Source organism: Dermochelys coriacea, chromosome 5 (genome assembly GCF_009764565.3).
Source record: "Dermochelys coriacea isolate rDerCor1 chromosome 5, rDerCor1.pri.v4, whole genome shotgun sequence".
Taxonomy (NCBI): Eukaryota; Metazoa; Chordata; order Testudines; family Dermochelyidae; genus Dermochelys; species Dermochelys coriacea.
Window position 1 is genome coordinate 35,919,585 of NC_050072.1, and position 20,492 is coordinate 35,940,076.

A 20,492-nucleotide genomic window follows, 5' to 3' on the forward strand; every position below is an offset into this window, starting at 1 on the left:
CACCTCTGAGCCGCCCTACACGGTCCTTGAGGACAAAGCGCAGTTGCGGCTGTGTTCCTCATTCCTTCTGAACGTGGTCTCCCATTTCCACAACAGTCAGGACATCTTTCTCCCTGTCTTGTATCCTAAGGCCCATATAGCTAAAAACGAACAGAGGCTGCACTCTTTGGATGTTAGAGGTGCTTTGGCTTTTAACATAGAAAGGACCAAACCCTTTCAAAAATCCAATATTATTATTGTTTGTGGCCGTTGCAGAAAGGATGAAGGCCAGCCCAGTCTTGGCTCAAAGGCTTTCTTTCTGGATAAAGTCCTGCATCAGCATGTGCTATGACCTGGCAAAAGTGCCTCCCCCACATTTAATGGCGCACTCCACGTGGTCACAAGCCTCATCAGCGGCATTCATGGTCCATGTTCCAATTGTAGACGTCTGCAGGGCGGTCACCTCGTCGTCTATCCATACGTTTACAGGCATTACATCCTAACTCAGCAGGCAAGAAATGATGCAGCCTTCGGCGCTGTGATCCTCCAATCCATGTCTCGTAGGAACGCTGATCCCGCCACGTGAGTGTTTGCTTGGGAGTCACCTCTATTGGAATGGACGTGAGCAAGCGTTCAAAGCGCTCAAACGCTTACTAACCTTTCTGTAACTGTTTTGTCGAGATGTTTCCTCATGTCCATTCTACAACCTGTCCTCCTGCCTCAGTCGGAGTTGCCAGCAAGAAAGAACTGAAAATGTGGTGGGCTGGTACGTGCCTATATACTGTGCCGGGAGTTGCCTCTCCAGGGGGCACCAGAGCCGACCTGACGGATACCAGTAGGGGGAAAAAGTCTTCCAGCGATGGTGAACGTGATGCGTGCACTCTCACCTAAATTGGAATGGACATGAGCAACACATCTCAAAGAACAACAGTTAGGAAAGATTACTAACAATTTTTTATGGCTTGTACAAATAAAAGCTTTTTCTACAAATTCTAAATTTGTGCCAAACTGGACATCATAGTTTCCCTTTTTTAAAATGTTCAGTTGAAAAAATATGGACTTGTAGGTCAGTGTGTTCTATTTTTTTAAATCTCAAAGTTCACTTGGATTGTGATAGTTTCTTGGGAGGAGTCCCGAGTTTTACTGTAAGCAACGTAAGTGTTCTGGCAGGTAAGTTTTTGAGCTCCTCGCCTTGGAGACCATAAGAAAAAAGCAGATAATTAAACTAATATTTCTAAGAATATAGGTAATAGTTGCCTTGAGGTATCCTAAGATAGAATTTTGCTTTCTCTGGTTTGACTCCCTATTCTGGACTACGTGGGTCAAAGGATCCTCTGGTCAGAGGATCAACATCTGGTCTCTTTTCTGACCATACTGCCAAGCTATCATTCATGCCCTCATGTTGCTTCCTGATTACTGCATCCATCTCTTCTCTGGTAATCATCACTTCAACATTGCTCCTTCCGGTCCAGTCAGAATGCTGCTGCCAGAATCCTTTTTCTCAGCTCACTGCTTTGGTCAGGTCACTCTCCCTTATTCACTGTGTTAAATACAAACTTTTGGTCCTTGTCTTCAATATCTTAGGTCACTGTGCAGTGATCCCATCCCATTTACTTTGCCAACTGTCCAGCTCTGTCACCCATTTATTTACTTCTACAAGGACCTAAGCACCTTCCATTCTGTCCCTCATGCATGTTTATCTGTGTGACTGTACTTTTAATTTTTGAAAAGCAGTAGAGCCTGAGAGAACTGTTTTATTTTGGAAATCAAAATAAAACTTGACACATTTTAACAGGAGGATACAGAGGTTACAATGAAGAAGTAATTGCAGGTTCGGGAAGAAGTAAGTAGATTTGCTATAAGGTAACTTGTCAAGAATTCAGTTTTTTTTTTCTTTTATTGCCTGACTTTTCTTTCTTTCTTTCTTAATCAATTTCTTTTCTACTTAAGGTTCTTGGAAATTGCATGGCGAAACAGCAAGTGGTGATAATCAAGGTAAATTAAAAAAAGAAAAGGAGTACTTGTGGCACCTTAGAGACTAACAAATTTACTTGAGCATAAGCTTTCGTGAGCTACAGCTCACTTCATCGGATGCATTTGGTGGAAAATACAGTGGGGAAATTTATATACACACAGAGAGAACATGAAACAATGGGTTTATCATACACACTGTAAGGAGAGTGATCACTTAAGATAAGCCATCACCAGCAGCGGGGGGGGGGGGAAGGAGGAAAACCTTTCATGGTGACAAGCAAGGTAGGCTAATTCCAGCAGTTAACAAGAATATCAGAGGAACAGTGGGCGGTGGGGTGGGGGGGAGAAATACCATGGGGAAATGGTTTTACTTTGTGTAATGACTCATCCATTCCCAGTCTCTATTCAAGCCTAAGTGAATTGTACCCAGTTTGCAAATTAATTCCAATTCAGCAGTCTCTCGCTGGAGTCTGTTTTTGAAGGTTTTTTGTTGAAGGATGGCCACCCTCGGGTCTATAATCAAGTGACCGGAGAGATTGAAGTGTTCTCCGACTGGTTTTTGAATGTTATAATTCTTGAGGTCTGATTTGTGTCCATTTATTCTTTTACGTAGAGACTGTCCAGTTTGACTAATGTACATGGCAGAGGGGCATTGCTGGCACATGATGGCATATATCACATTGGTAGATGCGCAGGTGAACGAGCCTCTGATAGAGTGGCTGATGTGATTAGGCCCTCTGATGGTGTCCCCTGAATAGATATGTGGACAGACTTGACAACGGGTTTTGTTGCAAGGATAGGGTTAGTGGTTCTGTTGTGTGGTGTGTGGTTGCTGGTGAGTATTTGCTTCAGGTTGGGGGGCTGTCTGTAAGCAAGGACTGGCTTGTCTCCCAAGATCTGTGAGAGTGATGGGTCGTCCTTCAGGATAGGTTGTAGATCCTTGATGCGTTGGAGAGGTTTCAGTTGGGGGCTGAAGGTGATGGCTAGTGGCATTCTGTTATTTTCTTTGTTGGGCCTGTCCTGTAGTAGGTGACTTCTGGGTACTCTTCTGGCTCTGTCAATCTGTGTCTTCACTTCAGCAGGTGGGTATTGTATTTGTAAGAATGCATGATAGAGCTCTTGTAGGTGTTTGTCTCTGTCTGAGGGGTTGGAGCAAATGTGGTTATATTGTAGAGCTTGGCTGTAGACTATGGATTGTGTGGTATGATCTGGATGAAAGCTAGAGGCATGTAGGTAGGAATAGCGGTCAGTAGGTTTCCGATACAGGGTGGTGTTTATGTGACCATCGCTTATTAGCACTGTAGTGTCCAGGAAGTGGATCTCTTATGTGGACTGGTCCAGGCTGAGGTTGATGGTGGGATGGAAATTGTTGAAATCCTGGTGGAATTCCTCAAGGGCTTCTTTTCCATGGGTCCAGATGATGAAGATATCAATGTAGCGCAAGTAGAGTAGGGGCATCAGGGGATGAGAGCTGAGGAAGCATTGTTCTAAGTCAGCCATAAAAACGTTGGCATACTGTGGGGCCATGCGGGTACCCATCTCAGTGCTGCTGACTTGAAGGTATACATTGTCCCCAAATGTGAAATAGTTATGGGGGAGGACAAAGTCACAAAGTTCAGCCACCAGGTTAGCCGTGACATTATCGGGGATAGTGTTCCTGACGGCTTGTAGTCCATCTTTGTGTGGAATGTTGGTGTAGAGGGCTTCTATATCCATAGTGGTTAGGATGGTGTTTTTAGGAAGATCACCAATGGATTGTAGTTTCCTCAGGAAGTCAGTGGTGTCTCGAAGATAGCTATGAGTGCTGGTAACGAAGGGCCTGAGGAGGGAGTCTACATAGCCAGACAATCCTGCTGTCAGGGTGCCAATGCCTGAGATGATGGGGCATCCAGGATTTCCAGGTTTATGGATCTTGGGTAGCAGATAGAATACTCCAGGTCGGGGTTCTAGAGGTGTGTCTGTATGGATTTGTTCTTGTGCTTCTTCAGGGAGTTTCTTGAGCAAATGGTGTAGTTTCTTTTGGTAACTCTCAGTGGGATCAGAGGGTAATGGCTTGTAGAAAGTGGTGTTGGAGAGCTGCCTAGTAGCCTCTTGTTCGTATTCCGACCTATTCATGATGACAGCATCTCCTTTGTCAGCCTTTTTGATTATGATGTCAGAGTTGTTTCTGAGGCTGTGGATGGCATTGTGTTCTGCACGGCTGAGGTTATGGGGCAAGTGATGCTGCTTTTCCACAATTTCAGCCCATGCACGTCGGCGGAAGCACTCTATGTAGAAGTCCACTCTGCTGTTTCGACCTTCAGGAGGAGTCCACCCAGAATCCTTTTTCTAGTGTTGGTAGGAAGGTCTCTGTGGGTTAATATGCTGGTCAGAGGTGTGTTGGAAATATTCCTTGAGTTGGAGATGTCGAAAATAGAATTCTAGGTCACCACAGAACTGTATCATGTTTGTGGGGGTGCAGGGGCAAAAGGAGAGGCCCCGAGATAGGACAGATTCTTCTGCTGGACTAAGAGTATAGTTGGATAGATCAACAATATCGCTGGGTGGGTTAAGGGAACCACTGTTGTGGCCCCTTGTGGCATGTAGTAATTTAGATAGTTTAGTGTCCTTTTTCTTTTGTAGAGAAGCCAAGTATGTGTTGTAGATGGTTTGTCTAGTTTTTGTAAAGTCCAGCCACGAGGAAGTTTGTGTGGAAGGTTGGTTCTTTATGAGAGTATCTAGTTTTGAGAGCTCATTCTTAATCTTTCCCTGTTTGCTGTAGAGGATGTTGATCAGGTGGTTCCGCAGTTTCTTTGACAGTGTGTGGCACAAGCTGTCAGCATAGTCTGTGTGGTATGTAGATTGTAACGGATTTTTTACCTTGAGTCCTTTTGGTATGATGTCCATCTGTTTGCATTTGGAAAGGAAGATGTCTGTCTGTATCTGTATGAGTTTTTTCATGAAGTTGATAGATTTAACCCTAAATTCCTTTATTAAATGCAAAGGCCAAATGATACTTGTACAATTGCTCTAAACATGCTTAAAAACTCTAAATAATAAGCAATTTACTACATTGAAATAGTAGTAAAACATTTATAAGTATTTGATCAGTATACTTACAAATGAGCTAAACGCAGGGGTGCTTAGACCCATATTGGTCAGCTCAAACATGGTCAGGCAGGTATCAGCAATGAACCCTTTTTAAGAGGTTTCAGAGTAGCAGCCGTGTTAGTCTGTATTTGCAAAAAGGAGTACTTGTGGCACCTTAGAGACTAACAAATTTATTAGAGCATAAGCTTTCGTGAGCTGTAGCTCACGAAAGCTTATGCTCTAATAAATTTGTTAGTCTCTAAGGTGCCACAAGTACTCCTTCCCTTTTTAAGAGTTTGCTTTTTATATCCTTTAACAAACAAGTGATGTCACTGCCAATTACTGACTTTAGCTAAAAACCAATTGGAGACAGTTCACCCTTATTTCCAGTGTTAGTCCAGATAAGATTTACAATCTCCTTTTCCCTCCCCCCCCCCAGGCCTTTTCTTCCCATCTCCTTGCTGTCCAACAGTTTTCCCATTACCCCTGGGTTCACATAGGCTTTAATATTGGACTGTGGGGTGGGAAGAGCTGTGTTGGCTCATTTTAAGATAGTCTCTGTTTGATTTAAAACCATCTGCTGTCGCACCTGTCAGAGGCCTTTTTTTAGAAACTTTCTCTTATCTCATGGTTATTCTTTGAACCAGACATCCTTCCTACTTTATTCCTTCTGGCCACATCACTTTTTATTTTCTAGGCCTTACTTCTACTTGCTAGTCAGTGCATTTCTTTTCAATATATATGTACATTTCCTTAGCCAACTTAAAATAACTTAAATTTTATGTTTATTCTACGCAATTGGTTTTCATCCCTCAACCTACAAGATGCCTACTTCCATATAACTATACCTCCATTGCACAGGACATAATTATGATTCACTGTGGTTCAAGATCACTTCCAGTACAGAGTGCTTCCATTCGGTCCCAAGAGTCTTTTTGAAAGTGGTAGTGGTGGCTTACCTTTGGCAGGAAGTAATTTTAGTCTTCCAGTACTCCAGCAACAGGCTTCTCAAACGCCGATCTTTCCAGGCAGTGTTGTCATCCATCCAGAAGGCCTTTGCTTTGTTCTGGGAGTTGGGCCTACCCCTGAATGCAAAGAAATCCACATTAGTACTGGTACAAAGGATAGTTTATAGGGGCATACTTGGACTCAGTGATAGCCAGAGCATTCCTCCTGTTACACAGATTTGTGATTGTCTGGTGTAGTAGGGATGATTCAAGGATGCTCTCCGACATCAGTAAGGAATTGTCTTCAACTCCTTGGCCATATGGTAGTGTGAATGTTTGTGACCAGTCATGCAAGGCGGTGCCTTTGCTCCTTCCAAGGCTGGAATTTGTCCTCCAAATAAGGATGCCTTGGACAGGCAGATATGGTCCTTTTGTATGTAAAGAACTCCTTAAACTTGTGAAAGGAGCAATTCCATATATGTAGGTGTTCTCTTCTTCCACCCAGACACTTTTTCCATTACTACAAATGGAAGTTGAATGCTTGGGTCTTCCAAGACCTATTCCAGAGATGGGGACAGCCAGAGATTTAATCTTTTCACCACCTCCAAGAATAGGAAGTGTCCTCTCTTCTGTTCCAGGGTGGGTTTTAGGTCACCTCTTCAGGGGGATGCCTTCCTTCTATCATGGAAGAGGAGTCTGTTCTACAGAATGGGGACTGTATCCTGGAAAGCCATGACTCTGAAAAAGACTTGAGTGGACAAACATCTCAACATGAACTCCCAGTGCGATTGTGGCAAAAAGGGCAGCCTTTTGATGTAATACACAGGGCGTAGGGAGGTGTATGCCATTGATGAGATACATACTGGCATACTTCAGATAGTTTTAGTGTCTATATTTTAAAAATGATATTGAGAAATTGGAGAGAGCCGCAAATGATGCAAGCTTATCAAAAAGATAAAAAGCAGACTTGATTATGGTGTATAATTACCTTCATAGGGAGAAAATACTGGGTAATTAAGGGTGATTTAATCTAGCGGATAACAAGAACCCAGTGGGTGGAAGCTGAAGCCAGACAACTTCATATTGCAAATAAGACACGTTATTGAAAGGGTGACTAATGATTGGCATAGCCTACCAAAGCAAAATGATGGATTCTCCATTCCATGAAGTCTTCAAGACTGGAGCTCTTCTGGAAGATACGCTTTAGAGAAGCACAAGTTATTGTGCCTAATACAGGGATAATGGGTGAAATTTAAGTACTTATGACATATAGGAGTTCAGACTAGATGATCCTTTTTGGCCTTAAAATCTATTATGTTTTACTGAACAATGTCTTTATTTTTTAAAAAAGACAGTAATGCATGCATTATTTTGCATTTTCTCTTTATTTAGAATTTCAAAATTATAATCAACAGTTAAAATTATTGTTTGGCATACTTTGTGAATAAAATTTGTTCATGGTCAATATTGAAAGTCCCTCAACAGCTACTTCTCTTACCAGTGTACCAGACAGCTTTCAAATGAGTCTTCAAAAAATTCTTCCAGGCTCCAAATTTGTTCAGTATTTTCAAGAACTTTTTAATTCTAAAATGTACTTTTCTGAACAGTTCAGTCTTCCTAATTCACTTGTAGAACACCTCGCATCCACATGTAAGTGCTCCATATGGCTTACTCATGTACCAAATAAAGTTTGAGCTAGACTCTATTTCAGCAGAATGTAAACTTTGTAGAGTAAACCAGACTTTAAAGGTGTAAAATTCAGCTTCTGGTTTTTTAGTTACCCAGTAAAACTTCACTAATTCTCTCTATTGACTGGAAGAGCCATTTGTGAAAAAGTGAACAAATGCTAAGCAAGTAGAATGTTTCACAAAAACTTTGACTTTGACAACTGCAGGTAAGCTTTTTAAACATTGAAATGTTTGATGTGCTATAAAGGTACACTAGTATATTTTGTAAGTTGTAGTATTCAGTAACCTCAGTGCAGCACACTACTGAATCTTTGAGAAATGGGAAGGGATTTTTTCCTACATGAATTATCAAGTGCAGGTTAATGAAATTCTACTGAATTGTTGGCTGCTCCACAAGGAACAAATTACTTCAAATAAAATTTTCCCTCAAATTATTGATCATGTATCTGAACTATTGGTTTTCTTTTGTATTCTGAAGGTCCAAAGGTGACCTATGTGCCGCCACCTCCACCTGACAATGAAGAAGCCATTTTTGCACACTACCAGACAGGAATTAATTTTGACAAATATGACACAATTCTTGTGGAAGTATCAGGACTTGATCCTCCACCAGCAATACTGGTTAGTGATCTCTTGTCCTCTATTACTTAGTTACTGGCAAAGGGTATTTTAAAAATGAGTTTGTGCCCTTTTCTGCTGCTTTGATGTATAAAAAAAGTTTTTTCTTTTGATAAAAATATAATGAATAAATGCATGGCAAAACAGAACTCTGAATTTTTTGTTGGAAGATCTCTTTTGAGGGACAGTTTCAGGGACTTATTTTGTTAGCTCTCACAACTTTGAAGGGTGGCAGAAATGTAAGTGTGGAATCTTAATTTTTTTCCAAATTACTGTTGAAATTAAATAGGTGTGAAACGCATCAAAGCCTGACTAAAAAAAAATCCTTTCACCTCTCAATTGCTCTGCTTTGTGTCTGAGTGAAGTTTCACAACCTCCTCCATAATATTCTTCCAGGTTTAATAGGACTAAAATTTTTAAAATAAAAAAACAAAGCAACTTTTGGTGCCTTCTTTAGACACTACAAAGAAGCAAAAGGTACACACCCATTTTTTCCCCTCAGCAATAATTTTTTTCTTAAAAAATAAAATAAAATACTAACCTAGAAAATCATTAGGAACATTTTAGTAAAAGCGTATTTTGAAATCTGTTCATTTTAAAGCAAATGAGAATCCTTAATTAGAGTAAACTTTGTATTTTTCCACCTTTGATAGTCTGTTTCCGTTGTCCGTAATGAGAGGAACACAAAAACTAAAATGGCATGTTTTGAGAAAGTAAAGATGTACAGTTGTCAGTATTAGAAATCTAAAATGATTTTAATGTTCCAGATTATACAAATTTAAAATTTGTTTTATTTTTTTTGCTCTGCAGAAATACACACTCTGATTTCTCTCTAAATCAAATACTTGCAATATGCTGCCTGAGGAGATCTGCTTTTTTTTCCCATCGATACCATATATAAAAAGCTGCAACACTGAGGAATGGAAATAGTCAGCATAACAGTTATTTGTGTTCAGAAAAGAGAGTTTTTTACAGAAAATTGGAAACAGTAAATAATTAAACTGGTTTCAGAGTAGCAGCCATGTTAGTCTGTATCTGCAAAAAGAACAGGAGTACTTGTGGCACCTTAGAGACTAACACATTTATTTGAGCATAAGCTTTCGTGGGCTACAGCCCACTTCATCAGATGCATAGAACAGAATGTGTAATAAGATATATGTACACATACAGAGAAGGTGGAAGTTGCCATACAAACTGTAAGAGGCTAATTAATTAAGATGAGCTATTATCAGCAGGAGAAAAAAACTTTTGTAGTGATAATCAAGATGGCCCATTTAGACAGTTAACAAGAAGATGTGAAGATTCTTAACATGGGGAAATAGATTCAGTGTGTAATGACCCAGCCACTCCCAGTCTCTATTCAAACCCAAGTTAATGGTAAATAGTTTACATATTAATTGAAGCTTAGCAGTTTCTCCTTGGAGTCCGTTTTTTCTCTGCTGAGCTTGAAATAATATGCAAACTAAATGTGTAAATACATGTTGTTAGGTAAGAAGTTAATGAAATAGGTGTTTGTAATTGGTTACTGATGGCTGATACTCAAGACTGGTATAATCTGGCTATGTCACAGGTGTATGTTTAAATTGAAAGAAAGAAAACTATAAAACTTGAGGATGATGTAGAATACCAAAGACAGAACTGAGAGCCAGGTCCAGACCTTGCTAGTGTAGTACAGCTCACAACATTTTAGCCAAAAACTTTACGGCTATTCGTTGTTGTGTTTTTGGGGTTTTTTCCCCCGCTCCCTGTAGTGGAACCAATTAATATACCTTATTTTATTTTACATTGTTTATTTTAAAATAAGTCAGCACAGCTCCAAGTGACACCACTGGAACTCTTGACTTTTTGAAAATTCATATTTCGGTCAATAAATGTGGCAACACTTACATAACAATTTGTTTTGGTATTTATTGCAGTCTTGTTCTCTTCTGGTTTTAATGTTGCATGCAGTTCATAATTGCATAAAGAATTTGATTTTAAAATAGCTTAAAGAAAAAAAATTTCTACTTTAAGGCCCAGGTGTCCTTGGAAGATATTCTTATAACCCAAATTATGAACTGTGCTGGGAAGCTTGAAAAGAGCTGAAAAAAATGTGAAGATGTTTTGGATAAATATATTTAGTAAACTACTCCTCTGAGCAACTTTTCACTAGGTTAAGAAAAAAGATTGAACCCATTTTGCTCAGGCTAGCCACAAGAGAGTTCTAGGTTACAGTCCTCACTATTAATAAATGTTTAAACACACTTCTAAAATTAAAACTGGCATTTTAGTCTGTAGTTGGATTTGACGATATTGCTGAGAAGTTGCCTCAGTTAACAAACTAGCAGTGTGAGCGCCCTCTGCAAGAAACTCTTCAACTGTTTAAGCAGGTTGGACAACAGCTTAGCCTTAAATAGGGCTCCCATACAAACATGTCAGAAATGAAACTCGTTAAAGGTAGCTATGCCAGCAGAAGGGTCAGATGCCAAATTTATTTAAACACCAAATTGTTTTCATTGTGACAGGTTTATCCTGTGTTCTTCTTAAGCAATATCATCCAGTTTTCTCCCCTGCAGTTATTAGATAGTTCAGAGTCAATTCCAACAAGGAAACCTCTCCCTTTACAAGGATGCATCTGCTGAAAGAAAGCCTCCAAAAGAGAGAGCATCTCATGGAACTTTTCCAATGCTCTTCCTAATTTTTCATGGACATACAATAGTAACTTTCCAGTCATGTACTACTTTACCAGATATGGAGTGGCTTCAGAGTTTTCTTATACGCACCAGATGTGTTCATAAGATCCTTTAGCGGTCTCCCATGTATGGCTGAGTTTAGCTTTAAAAGGTATTTTACACTCAACACCACCTAGTGACTGAACAGTATAATACAGTTTAGCATTCCATTAGATCTCCCCTTTTAAGTTATACATTTCTAATAGGGCTGTTGATCAATCACAGTTAACTCACGTGATTAACTCAAAAATTAACTGCTATTAAAAAAATTAATTGTAATTAATTGCATTGTTAAACAATAGAATACCCATTGATTTCTATTATAACACAGAATACAACATGTACAGTGCTAACTTTATATTTTTTATTACAAATATTTGCACTTTAAAAATGATAAACAAAAATTGTATTTTTCAGTTCACCCCATAAAGTACTGTAGTGCAATCTATTTATCGTGAAAGTGTCACTTACAAATGTAGCTTTTTGTTACATAACTGCACTCAAAAGCAAAACAATGTAAAACTTTAGAGTCTACAAGTTCACTCAATCCTACTTCTTGTTCAGCCAATTGCTAAGACAAACAAGTTTGTTTACATTTACGGGACATACTGTTGACTGCTTCTTATTTACATTGTCACCTGAAAGTGAGACAGACATTCGCATGGCACTTTTGGAGCCGGCATTGCAAGGTATTTACGTTCCAGATATGCTAAACATTCATATGCTCTCTCATTCTTTGGCCACCATTCCAGAGGACATGCTTCCATGTTGATGCTTGTTAAAAAAAAAAAAAAAATGATGCATTAATTAAATTTGTGACTGAACTCTTTGGGGGAGATTTGTATATCTCCAGTTATGTTTTACCAACTTTCTGCCATATTTCATGGTATGGCAGTCTTGGATAATGACCCAGCACATGTTAGTTTTAGCGAACGCTTTCACGGCAGATTTGACAAAACTCAAAGAAGGTACCAATGTGAGATTTCTAAAGATAGATACAGTATTCGACCCAAGGTTTAAGAATCTGAAGTGCCTTCCAAAATCTGAGAGGGACAAGGTGTGGAGAATGCTTTCAGATGTCTTAACAGCAACACTCTGATGCGAAACTACAGAACCCGAACCACCAAAAAAGAAAATCAACCTTCAGGTGGCACCTGACTCAGATGATGAAAATGAACAGGTGTCGGTCTGCTCCTTTTTAGATAGTTATCGAGCAAAACCCATCATCAGCATGGACACACGTCTTTTGGAATGGTGGTTGGAAATTTTGTGTTTTGCTGTACTACTTTTCTAATAGATGTCAAGGTAGTTAGTCATTCATTACTACCATTATATTCGCAAAAAGAAAAGGAGTACTTGTGGCACCTTAGAGACTAACAAATTTATTAGAGCATAAGCTTTCGTGAGCTACAGCTCACTTCATCAGATGCTCACGAAAGCTTATGCTCTAATAAATTTGTTAGTCTCTAAGGTGCCACAAGTGCACCTTTTCTTTTTGCGAATACAGACTAACATGGCTGCTACTATGAAACCTACCATTATATTGGCTGCTTCTTGCCTCATTGGTAATGATATGACTGCAGTTCCAAGTGCTAAAGCCAGACCAAATCCACTCTGATACTTCGATAGAGAAGATAAGAAACTTAGGCAGAAATATGTTCTCCTCTCAGTCTGGGCATTAGAATGATAAACTGTAAGATGATTTATATGCAAATGGGAGAAAAAGAGGCCACTTCTGGGAGGAAAAAGAGGTCACCACCCCTCCAGCAGCAGCAGGAGGAGTTTGGGCTGTGGGAGGAGGCTCAGGTCTGGGGGTTCGGGCATGGGAGGAGATGAGGACTCTGGGTGCTGCTTACCTTGTGGGGGGCTCCCTGGATGCAGCAATATGTCTCTCTCTCAGCTCCTAGCTGCAGGCACTGACCCCGCAGTTCCCAGCCAATGGGAGCTGTGGAGCTGGCAGCACATGGAGTTAGGAGCTTAGGGAGGGACATGTCGCCGTTTCCGAGAAGCCGGGTAGGGAGCCTGCCAGCCCCGCCAACTCCTAGCACCAGTGTGTGCTCCAGTCACTGCTGAAAGACAATTCAAGACTAGCCAAACCTTTCATTTCTGAAGGTCAGTCAGTCAGTTGCTAAAGATGCCTTTAGAACATCATTCGGTGCTTCTGATGAGGCTTCTAGAATTGTAGCAGCTGTGATTTAATTTGAAGTACCACTTGTGGCTATGTTTGTCAGGACTTCCTCTCGAAACAAGAATGCAGGTAAGACTCCACTTGATGGTAAAGGGCTGTTTAAGTCTAGAACAGACAAGGTTCTAGACCAGCTAAGACACCAGGTCTACTGTTTCCACAAGATAATATAGAGGCCAAGAGCTTCAGAAGTTTAGCAGGGTTCAGAAAGGGATTAGACATTGATGGGGATAACCAGAATAATCCAGAATTGTTATAAATATTAAATAAGGTTCGGAAGAAATATAAACCCTCATGCTTCAGGTTTAAAGCCTGCTTCTGACTATTCGCAAAAAGAAAAGGAGTACTTGTGGCACCTTAGAGCATAAGCTTTCGTGAGCTACAGCTCACTTCATCGGATGAAATGCATCCGATGAAGTGAGCTGTAGCTCACGAAAGCTTATGCTCTAATAAATTTGTTAGTCTTTAAGGTGCCACAAGTACTCCTTTTCTTTTTGCGAATACAGACTAACACGGCTGCTACTCTGAAACCTGTCTTCTGACTATTGGTGTGGATGAGATAGGAGGAAACTTTTCCTGAAGCCAGGTTATCCCATAACTGCTTACTTCAGAGTTTCTTGCACCTCTTCTAAAATATTTTTACTACCTACAGTTGATGATAGGATATTGGACTTGAGGACCCCTGGCCTGATCTAGTATGGAAATTTCTATTCTCCTATATGTTGTCCTAGAAACTACTTTGATATTACACTACAGAAGCCAATCTCAGGGAAGCCAATCTCTGGAGCACCTGGGCAACTTATCAGTCTGGGGAATGTTGATGAGATTTCAAAGGCAGAATCAGCATAAATTTACTTGGACTTGGGGCAGTGAAACTTGCATTGTGGGAAATTTGTCAGTTCAGTACAGTGCTGCAACCCGAAGAAATTGCTTTCAGATCTGTCTGTAGATTTCTGAAGCCAGATACAGCAGTTGAGCTTCCACCTATTCAGAGAACCAAAATGGCATCTGAATCTTGTCCTGAAATCCCTAACTGTTCAGCCATTGAAGCTCTCCATGTTACTCTGGCAATCCTTTTAACTTTTTCTGAATGGCACGCGTATAAAGGAAAGGTCACAGCAGCAGTTGCAGGATATTGTTGAGGGGAATTAAATAGGTAATGGGACACATTCAAGTACCCGTAGACATGAAAAGTTCTGAATCCTGAGGAGCAGTGGAGTAGTTCTGGTGTTTCAAGCTTCTATACCACTTACTACCAGCATTTCTCAACTTCTGAATTTGGATCATTTTAATATGGTGATATACAACAGTATAGACTTTTTTTTTCTTTTTTTTCTAGACTTTTGAAGAAGCTAATCTTTGTCAGACATTAAACAAGAACATTGCTAAAGCTGGATATTTGAAACTTACGCCAGTGCAGAAGTATAGTATTCCTATTATACTTGCAGGGAGAGATTTAATGGCATGTGCCCAGACAGGATCTGGAAAAACGGTAAGTTCTGTATAAAGGGGGCTTCATTGTTTCTGATTTCTCCCATGCTTAATTTACACAGGAGACAGGTAGATAGGTGTGACATTCCTTCCTGTCAGAGCAGACTATACAGCCTAATATCAATGAGTATCCATAATTCCTTACATAGTGTTAATACATATATTTAACAATGATACAAATCAGCGTCATTAGCTTTAAGAAAAGACCTCACTCTGTACACTGATTAATATAGTAATATTGTATACAATAAGTTGACTCAGTTGAGATTCATACCCACTGTCTTTATAGACCAGTAAACCTTTAAAATGGATTTTTCTGACTACTACTGCTCAAAGAACTTTAAGCTGTGAGGAAGGCGACATGAAATCTGGTAGTGAAGGAAGCTCCGTACTCTTTCTTCCCCCATTTGTGTTCACTGAAATGCAAATTGTTTAGGTTCCTTCCCATGCTGTATTGATGGTCCTGTTTCTGCTTGTATGTAAATATGGATTTTCTGTGTCTTTGGCTGAAGATTGGGCTGGTCAGAGACTCAAATACGAATTCCTTTGTCTCAGCAGGCCTGTTTACTAACTCCCCGACATGCCTGGCTTCAACACGTTTTAGTTATCATTCCAGCATATGTCCCATAACTCTTAAAACCCACTGCATGCATACATCTTTCAAGAATATTATTGATCAGTGAGTTTAGTTTTCAACAGATACCACACAAGTAAGGCTGAGAGTTTGTCATGGAGGTCCTGCATTCTGTGACTTTCCGTGACCGCAGTGACTTCTGCAACGGTGGGCTCTGGAGCTGCCCAAGCAGCTCAGGCAGCCCCTGGGTCAGTCACACCGGCCACTGCTGTGCCAGTCTCAGGCCACATCCCTTCCAGCAGCAGCAGGAGGAGTTTGGGGTGTGGGAGGAGGCTCAGATCTGGGGCTTCAGGCGTGGGAAGGGATGAGGGCTCTGGATGCTGCTTACCTTGAAGGTGGCTCCCTGCAAGCGGCAATATGTCCCTCTCACTCCTAGCTGCAGGCACTGACCCCGCAGTTCCCAGCCAATGGGAGCTGTGGAGCTGGCAGCACATGGAATTAGGAGCTTAGGGAGGGACATGTCGCCGTTTCCGAGAAGCCGGGTAGGGAGCCTGCCAGCCCCGCCAACTCCCAGCACCAGTGTGTGCTCCAGGCTATTCCCATCTGTGCTTGCCCCCTCCCCCCAGATAGCACTCCTGATTACCTGCAGCCCTCCCGTCTCTGAATTTCTGTAGAACTTGCTAGGTTTATTATAACTTTTCAATCTTCAAATAGTTATTTTCTTTAACTTCATTGCTTCACAAATTGCTCATGCTCCTGAAACAAACATTTTAAACCCAATGCTAATAAAGCATTCATGTTTGCTTTCCAGGCAGCTTTTCTTTTGCCAATTTTGGCTCACATGATGAAAGATGGGGTAACTGCCAGTCACTTCAGAGAGCAGCAAGAACCAGAATGTATTATTGTAGCCCCAACTAGAGAACTGATAAACCAGATCTTTCTGGAAGCAAGAAAGTTTTCATATGGGTAAGCTTTTAAAAAAATACCAGTCTACATTGCAAAAGTATGAGGCTTAATTTAATGACTGTAAAAATGAAAGAATTGCTACTAGGGCATTGCCTTAAAAAAACAAAAAAACCACACTTTCTTTCATCCAATTCAATTTGTCTACATTCACTTCAACAAGGTATTGAATTTAGGCCACAAAAGACTGTTTTTGTAGTCTAGTTGACATTTAATATATGGATAAGAAGTTAGAATGGGCAAAAAGAGTTTGTAAGGTGATTTGTGACAAATGTTTATAGAAGCACAAAGAGTTTTCCTATGAAATGAGTTCCAATTTGTTAGTAAAATGAAGTAATTAATTTAATCTAGTTTGCTTTCATAATTTATGGTAAGATTTTTTTGGCATTCACTCATCTTGACAATAAAAATAAAGTAGCTACGGTTCAGTATTTCTAATAGACTCTAAATTAAATTAAGGTTCAAAGAGTTCTTATTGAAAGTCTGAGCAAAAATAGTAAGTTTTTGGGGGGGTTGTTTTTTGTTTGAATCCTTTCAGGCAAAACATTCTTGCTGCTATTTTTAAAAAAAGTTTTCAGTCTTTTCTTAACAGCAGTTCTGTTGGCTCAAAGGAGAGGGATAGAAATTCAGCACTGAGCCCTGAGGTTGGATAAGCGTCTTTGTTTGTTTTTCATTTCGTAAAAATCTGTGCCCATCCCTTGGCAAATGGAATAGCTGGAAAAATGTTTCACATAACCACTCTAACTTTGTAATCTTCCAGAGTTCTGTTGGCACTAATGTGTGAGTGCATAACAGTTAAATAGAGTTTTAAATGCCTTTTTTTAAACAAATCTCTCATTTGATGTACTTATTACCTTTGCTTCATTAAAGATACATCTTGTACAAAACAGCTCATCAAGTACAGTAGCTTTTAAGTTCCACACTATAGAATTTGTTTCTATTGTGTCCTTTTTAAGGAAACCACTTAAAATGGACACTCAGTGCCTCAGTTAAGGTTGCTTGCACAGCATTAAATTTGTCCTTTTGTGTGTAGTTGTAATGATTGTATATTGGATGTTGTTCAAAGGGAGTACAATTTTTCAAGCATGTGTGACTTATTCAGTGGGACTTTAGCTCCAAGGTTACTTAGGAGTCCTGGGTAAAATTTTGGAGAGGGCCTAACTCATTCAACTTGTGGGATGATGGTGCCTATTAAATAAAGCAAGGACATAATGAATGGTATCTGTTTTTGTGGGTAAATTCCACTTGCAATTATTATAGCATAGGCCTGGAGTAAATCTGTCAACAGATTCAGTCCCAGTTCTCACTGGTGTAAGTGAAAACAAGTGCAAGCCCATGGTGAACCGAGTGCCCAAAATGTAGCAAATGGATATTGAACTGCTGATTTAACCACTGCATGAGATAGAGATCCTGTGGGAAAAGGTGTAATGTAACTATGCATGACAGTCGTCATGATATTTATGCACAAAGGGGAAAGATAAGTTGTGCAAGAAAAATTAACATTGGCATTTTCTGACTTTGAATGTGACTTTTTAGCTGTCATGTTTTAATTCTGTAGTATATGAAATTTACAAAAGCCTCAAACAAAATACAGAGGACTGGCATCAGGATTCTAAAAATAGTAGCTGTTAGTCTTAGCTCTATAGAAATTGTATGGAGGATTAATTAACAAATAACTGAGAGAATGCCGAATTACTAAATGGTAGTGCTAGTCCTACTACATCTTCAAACAAAATCTTGCCTCTTTCAATATCAACCACAGTCACCCATTATTTAAGTTCCTGATTTGAGCAGTTTTAAAAGCAGGAAGAGCTTTAAATGCTGTAACTATGAACCAGTGCAGTAATTCCTGGGATGAGGGGGAGGAGAGTTTATAAATGAAGGTGTGTAACTAAGAATTGACTTCTGATTACGTAATAACAATTTCTTGCCAATTTAATAGAACTTGCATAAGGCCAGTTGTGATATATGGAGGTACGCAAACAGGTCATTCAATTCGTCAGATAATGCAAGGCTGTAATATATTATGTGCTACCCCAGGAAGGCTTATGGACATCATAGGAAAAGAAAAGGTAAGATCTTACCTAAAGTTTCAATTACATTTAAGAGTGTAATTTACCTTGAATTCCTTGAAAACAGATTGCACCAGATTTATTACAGATCAGTGCTAGTCAGTCTAACTTGACGCAAGCAAAGGCAAATTTGCGAACTTGTCACCATTGATTAGAATGGATGAATTTGGCAATCAAATGAGGTTGCAGTGATTCCATTTGCATGACCTAACTAGGTAGCATTTTTTGAAAAAATGCTCAACTTGTTGCAGTAGCATAACTAGCCACTGTAAAATATGTTTGTAAATAGATGCATATCTAGAGCACTTAGCAGGATTTATATTTGTACTCTTGTAACACCATAAATATACATAGCACTTTAAGACCTCTAGTTGTGACAGTATTCTTGCCCTGAGGAACTGGAGTCTGACATAATACCAGCCAGGGAGGCAGGTAAGTGTTTGGAAGATTACATGGCAAGAAAAGGATTACAGAAGTGAAAGATATTGACAGTCTTGTTTACTTATGGGCTCAGTTGTCTTTGTTGTTTTGATTTTTAGAAAATTACAACTTTGGCGCAGGGACATGAATTCAGGTCTCCCTAGTGGTCTCTCTCTTCAGGGCGAATCGCCATTTGATTTACCCTGTCTTAGTCTTCCGTTGGTAGTAAAATCTTTAGTATTAGGATTAGCAGCTTTTATTGTCTGTGTGAACTATTTTCTTAATTTGAAATGAATTAAATTAACATATTTGAAAACAACTTATTTTTCCCATTAATCAGTTTGTAAGTTTGTGATTCTATTATTTGCACTTAGGTGAAAGTTGACAGAAAAACACAAAACCTATGGTGTAGTGTTAAAGTAATGCTCAGTAAATGAGGCCCTGGGCCGGTGAAAATACCTCAGTGCTTCCTGCAGAATTGTTTCTTGCTACCAAGGAAGCATCTGGTGTTGGTTTTCCATCCGTTTTCCTAGGACAGCTAGTCAGAATCTCACTCCTAATTGGTGACAATAGTCACAAAATAAACTTTTGTCTATAGCTACTAATTTGTTTTGTGACTTGATGGAGGTCTGCATTAGTGACACCAAGGGGTCATGTCAGGGAACAAAGGGTGTGTTGGGCGCCTGTCACTAATAAACGTCAGAGGTCTGGTTACGACAAAATGGATGCGTTCCAACTAGACTAAATTTTTTTTAACTATGTTGAACTATATCAGAAATTATTTTTTTGTACTGAAATTCCCTGACACTTTGTAGAGTAGATAGCTAGTGCAGAGGTAAAGTAAGTTAAGATCTTTAAGTTGTGTACTGGATAGAAATGAACAGGTACAAGGGGATTCTGGGGAAAACAGGAAGCATTTTAAATGCGACTGACCTGCTTTCTGAGAAGAGGAATACCTTACCATTATCACAGATAGTCACAGAAAATGGCATTGGCAGAAAAGTTTGTTTTTAGCCTGTTCTGTTTTGAATGTATCTTTACTGAAATATTTTAAAGCTGTTTTCATTCTTGTATTTATTTAAAAATCCGCTAAAGATTGGACTGCGTGAAGTGAGATATTTGGTGTTAGATGAAGCCGACCGTATGCTTGATATGGGTTTTGGTCCAGAGATGAAGAAATTAATCTCTTGCCCAGGCATGCCATCAAAAGACAGGCGTCAAACACTAATGTTTAGTGCCACTTTCCCAGAAGAAATTCAAAGGTGCGTGGTGATTTGTGTGAAGCTGGAAATGTAGTTGCAGAAAAATGTGTTTTTAAGATCTGTGATCAGACTTTGCTTATTTGAACAATCAAATAAAAATGCTTGAAGTTGCTACTTAGTACTGTTTTTAAAAATTGAGCACTAATATTTAACGAACTTGATAGGATATTAAGTTTATTATTGAAAAGACCCCAAGTTGAACTCATTTTCTGTGAAAAGAAAAGGAGTACTTGTGGCACCTTAGAGACTAACAAATTTATTTGAGCATAAGCTTTTGTGAGCTGCAGCTCACTTCATCGGATGCATTTGGTGGAAAATATAGTGGGGAGATTTATATATACACACAGAGTACATGAAACAATGGGTTTTATCATACACACTATAAGGAGAGTGATCACTTAAGATGAGCCATCACCAGCAGCGGGGGAGGGGGAAGGAGGAAAACCTTTCATGGTGACAAGCAAGGTAGGTCATTTCCAGCAGTTAACAAGAACATCTGAGGAACAGTGGGGTTTGGGGTGGGGTGGAGAAATAACATG

The 20,492-nt window shown here is 39.7% G+C and overlaps 1 protein-coding gene across 25 annotated transcripts in view; it reads left to right on the forward strand.

The window, feature by feature from the left end:
• Nucleotides 1-20,492, forward strand: part of DDX4 (DEAD-box helicase 4) — a 108,282-nt gene that overhangs the window by 61,228 nt on the left and 26,562 nt on the right. For 17 of the 25 annotated variants that reach the window (XM_038403228.2, XM_038403232.2, XM_038403242.2 and 14 more), the window contains 7 exons: nucleotides 1,775-1,822; nucleotides 1,930-1,974; nucleotides 8,136-8,278; nucleotides 14,511-14,663; nucleotides 16,048-16,202; nucleotides 18,142-18,271; nucleotides 19,787-19,953. In XM_038403228.2, the coding sequence (XP_038259156.1) occupies nucleotides 1,775-1,822; nucleotides 1,930-1,974; nucleotides 8,136-8,278; nucleotides 14,511-14,663; nucleotides 16,048-16,202; nucleotides 18,142-18,271; nucleotides 19,787-19,953 (841 nt within the window). The remainder of the gene's footprint in view (nucleotides 1-1,774; nucleotides 1,823-1,929; nucleotides 1,975-8,135; nucleotides 8,279-14,510; nucleotides 14,664-16,047; nucleotides 16,203-18,141; nucleotides 18,272-19,786; nucleotides 19,954-20,492) is intronic. The other 8 variants (XM_043514777.1, XM_043514782.1, XM_043514780.1 and 5 more) reach the window with 2 other exon arrangements.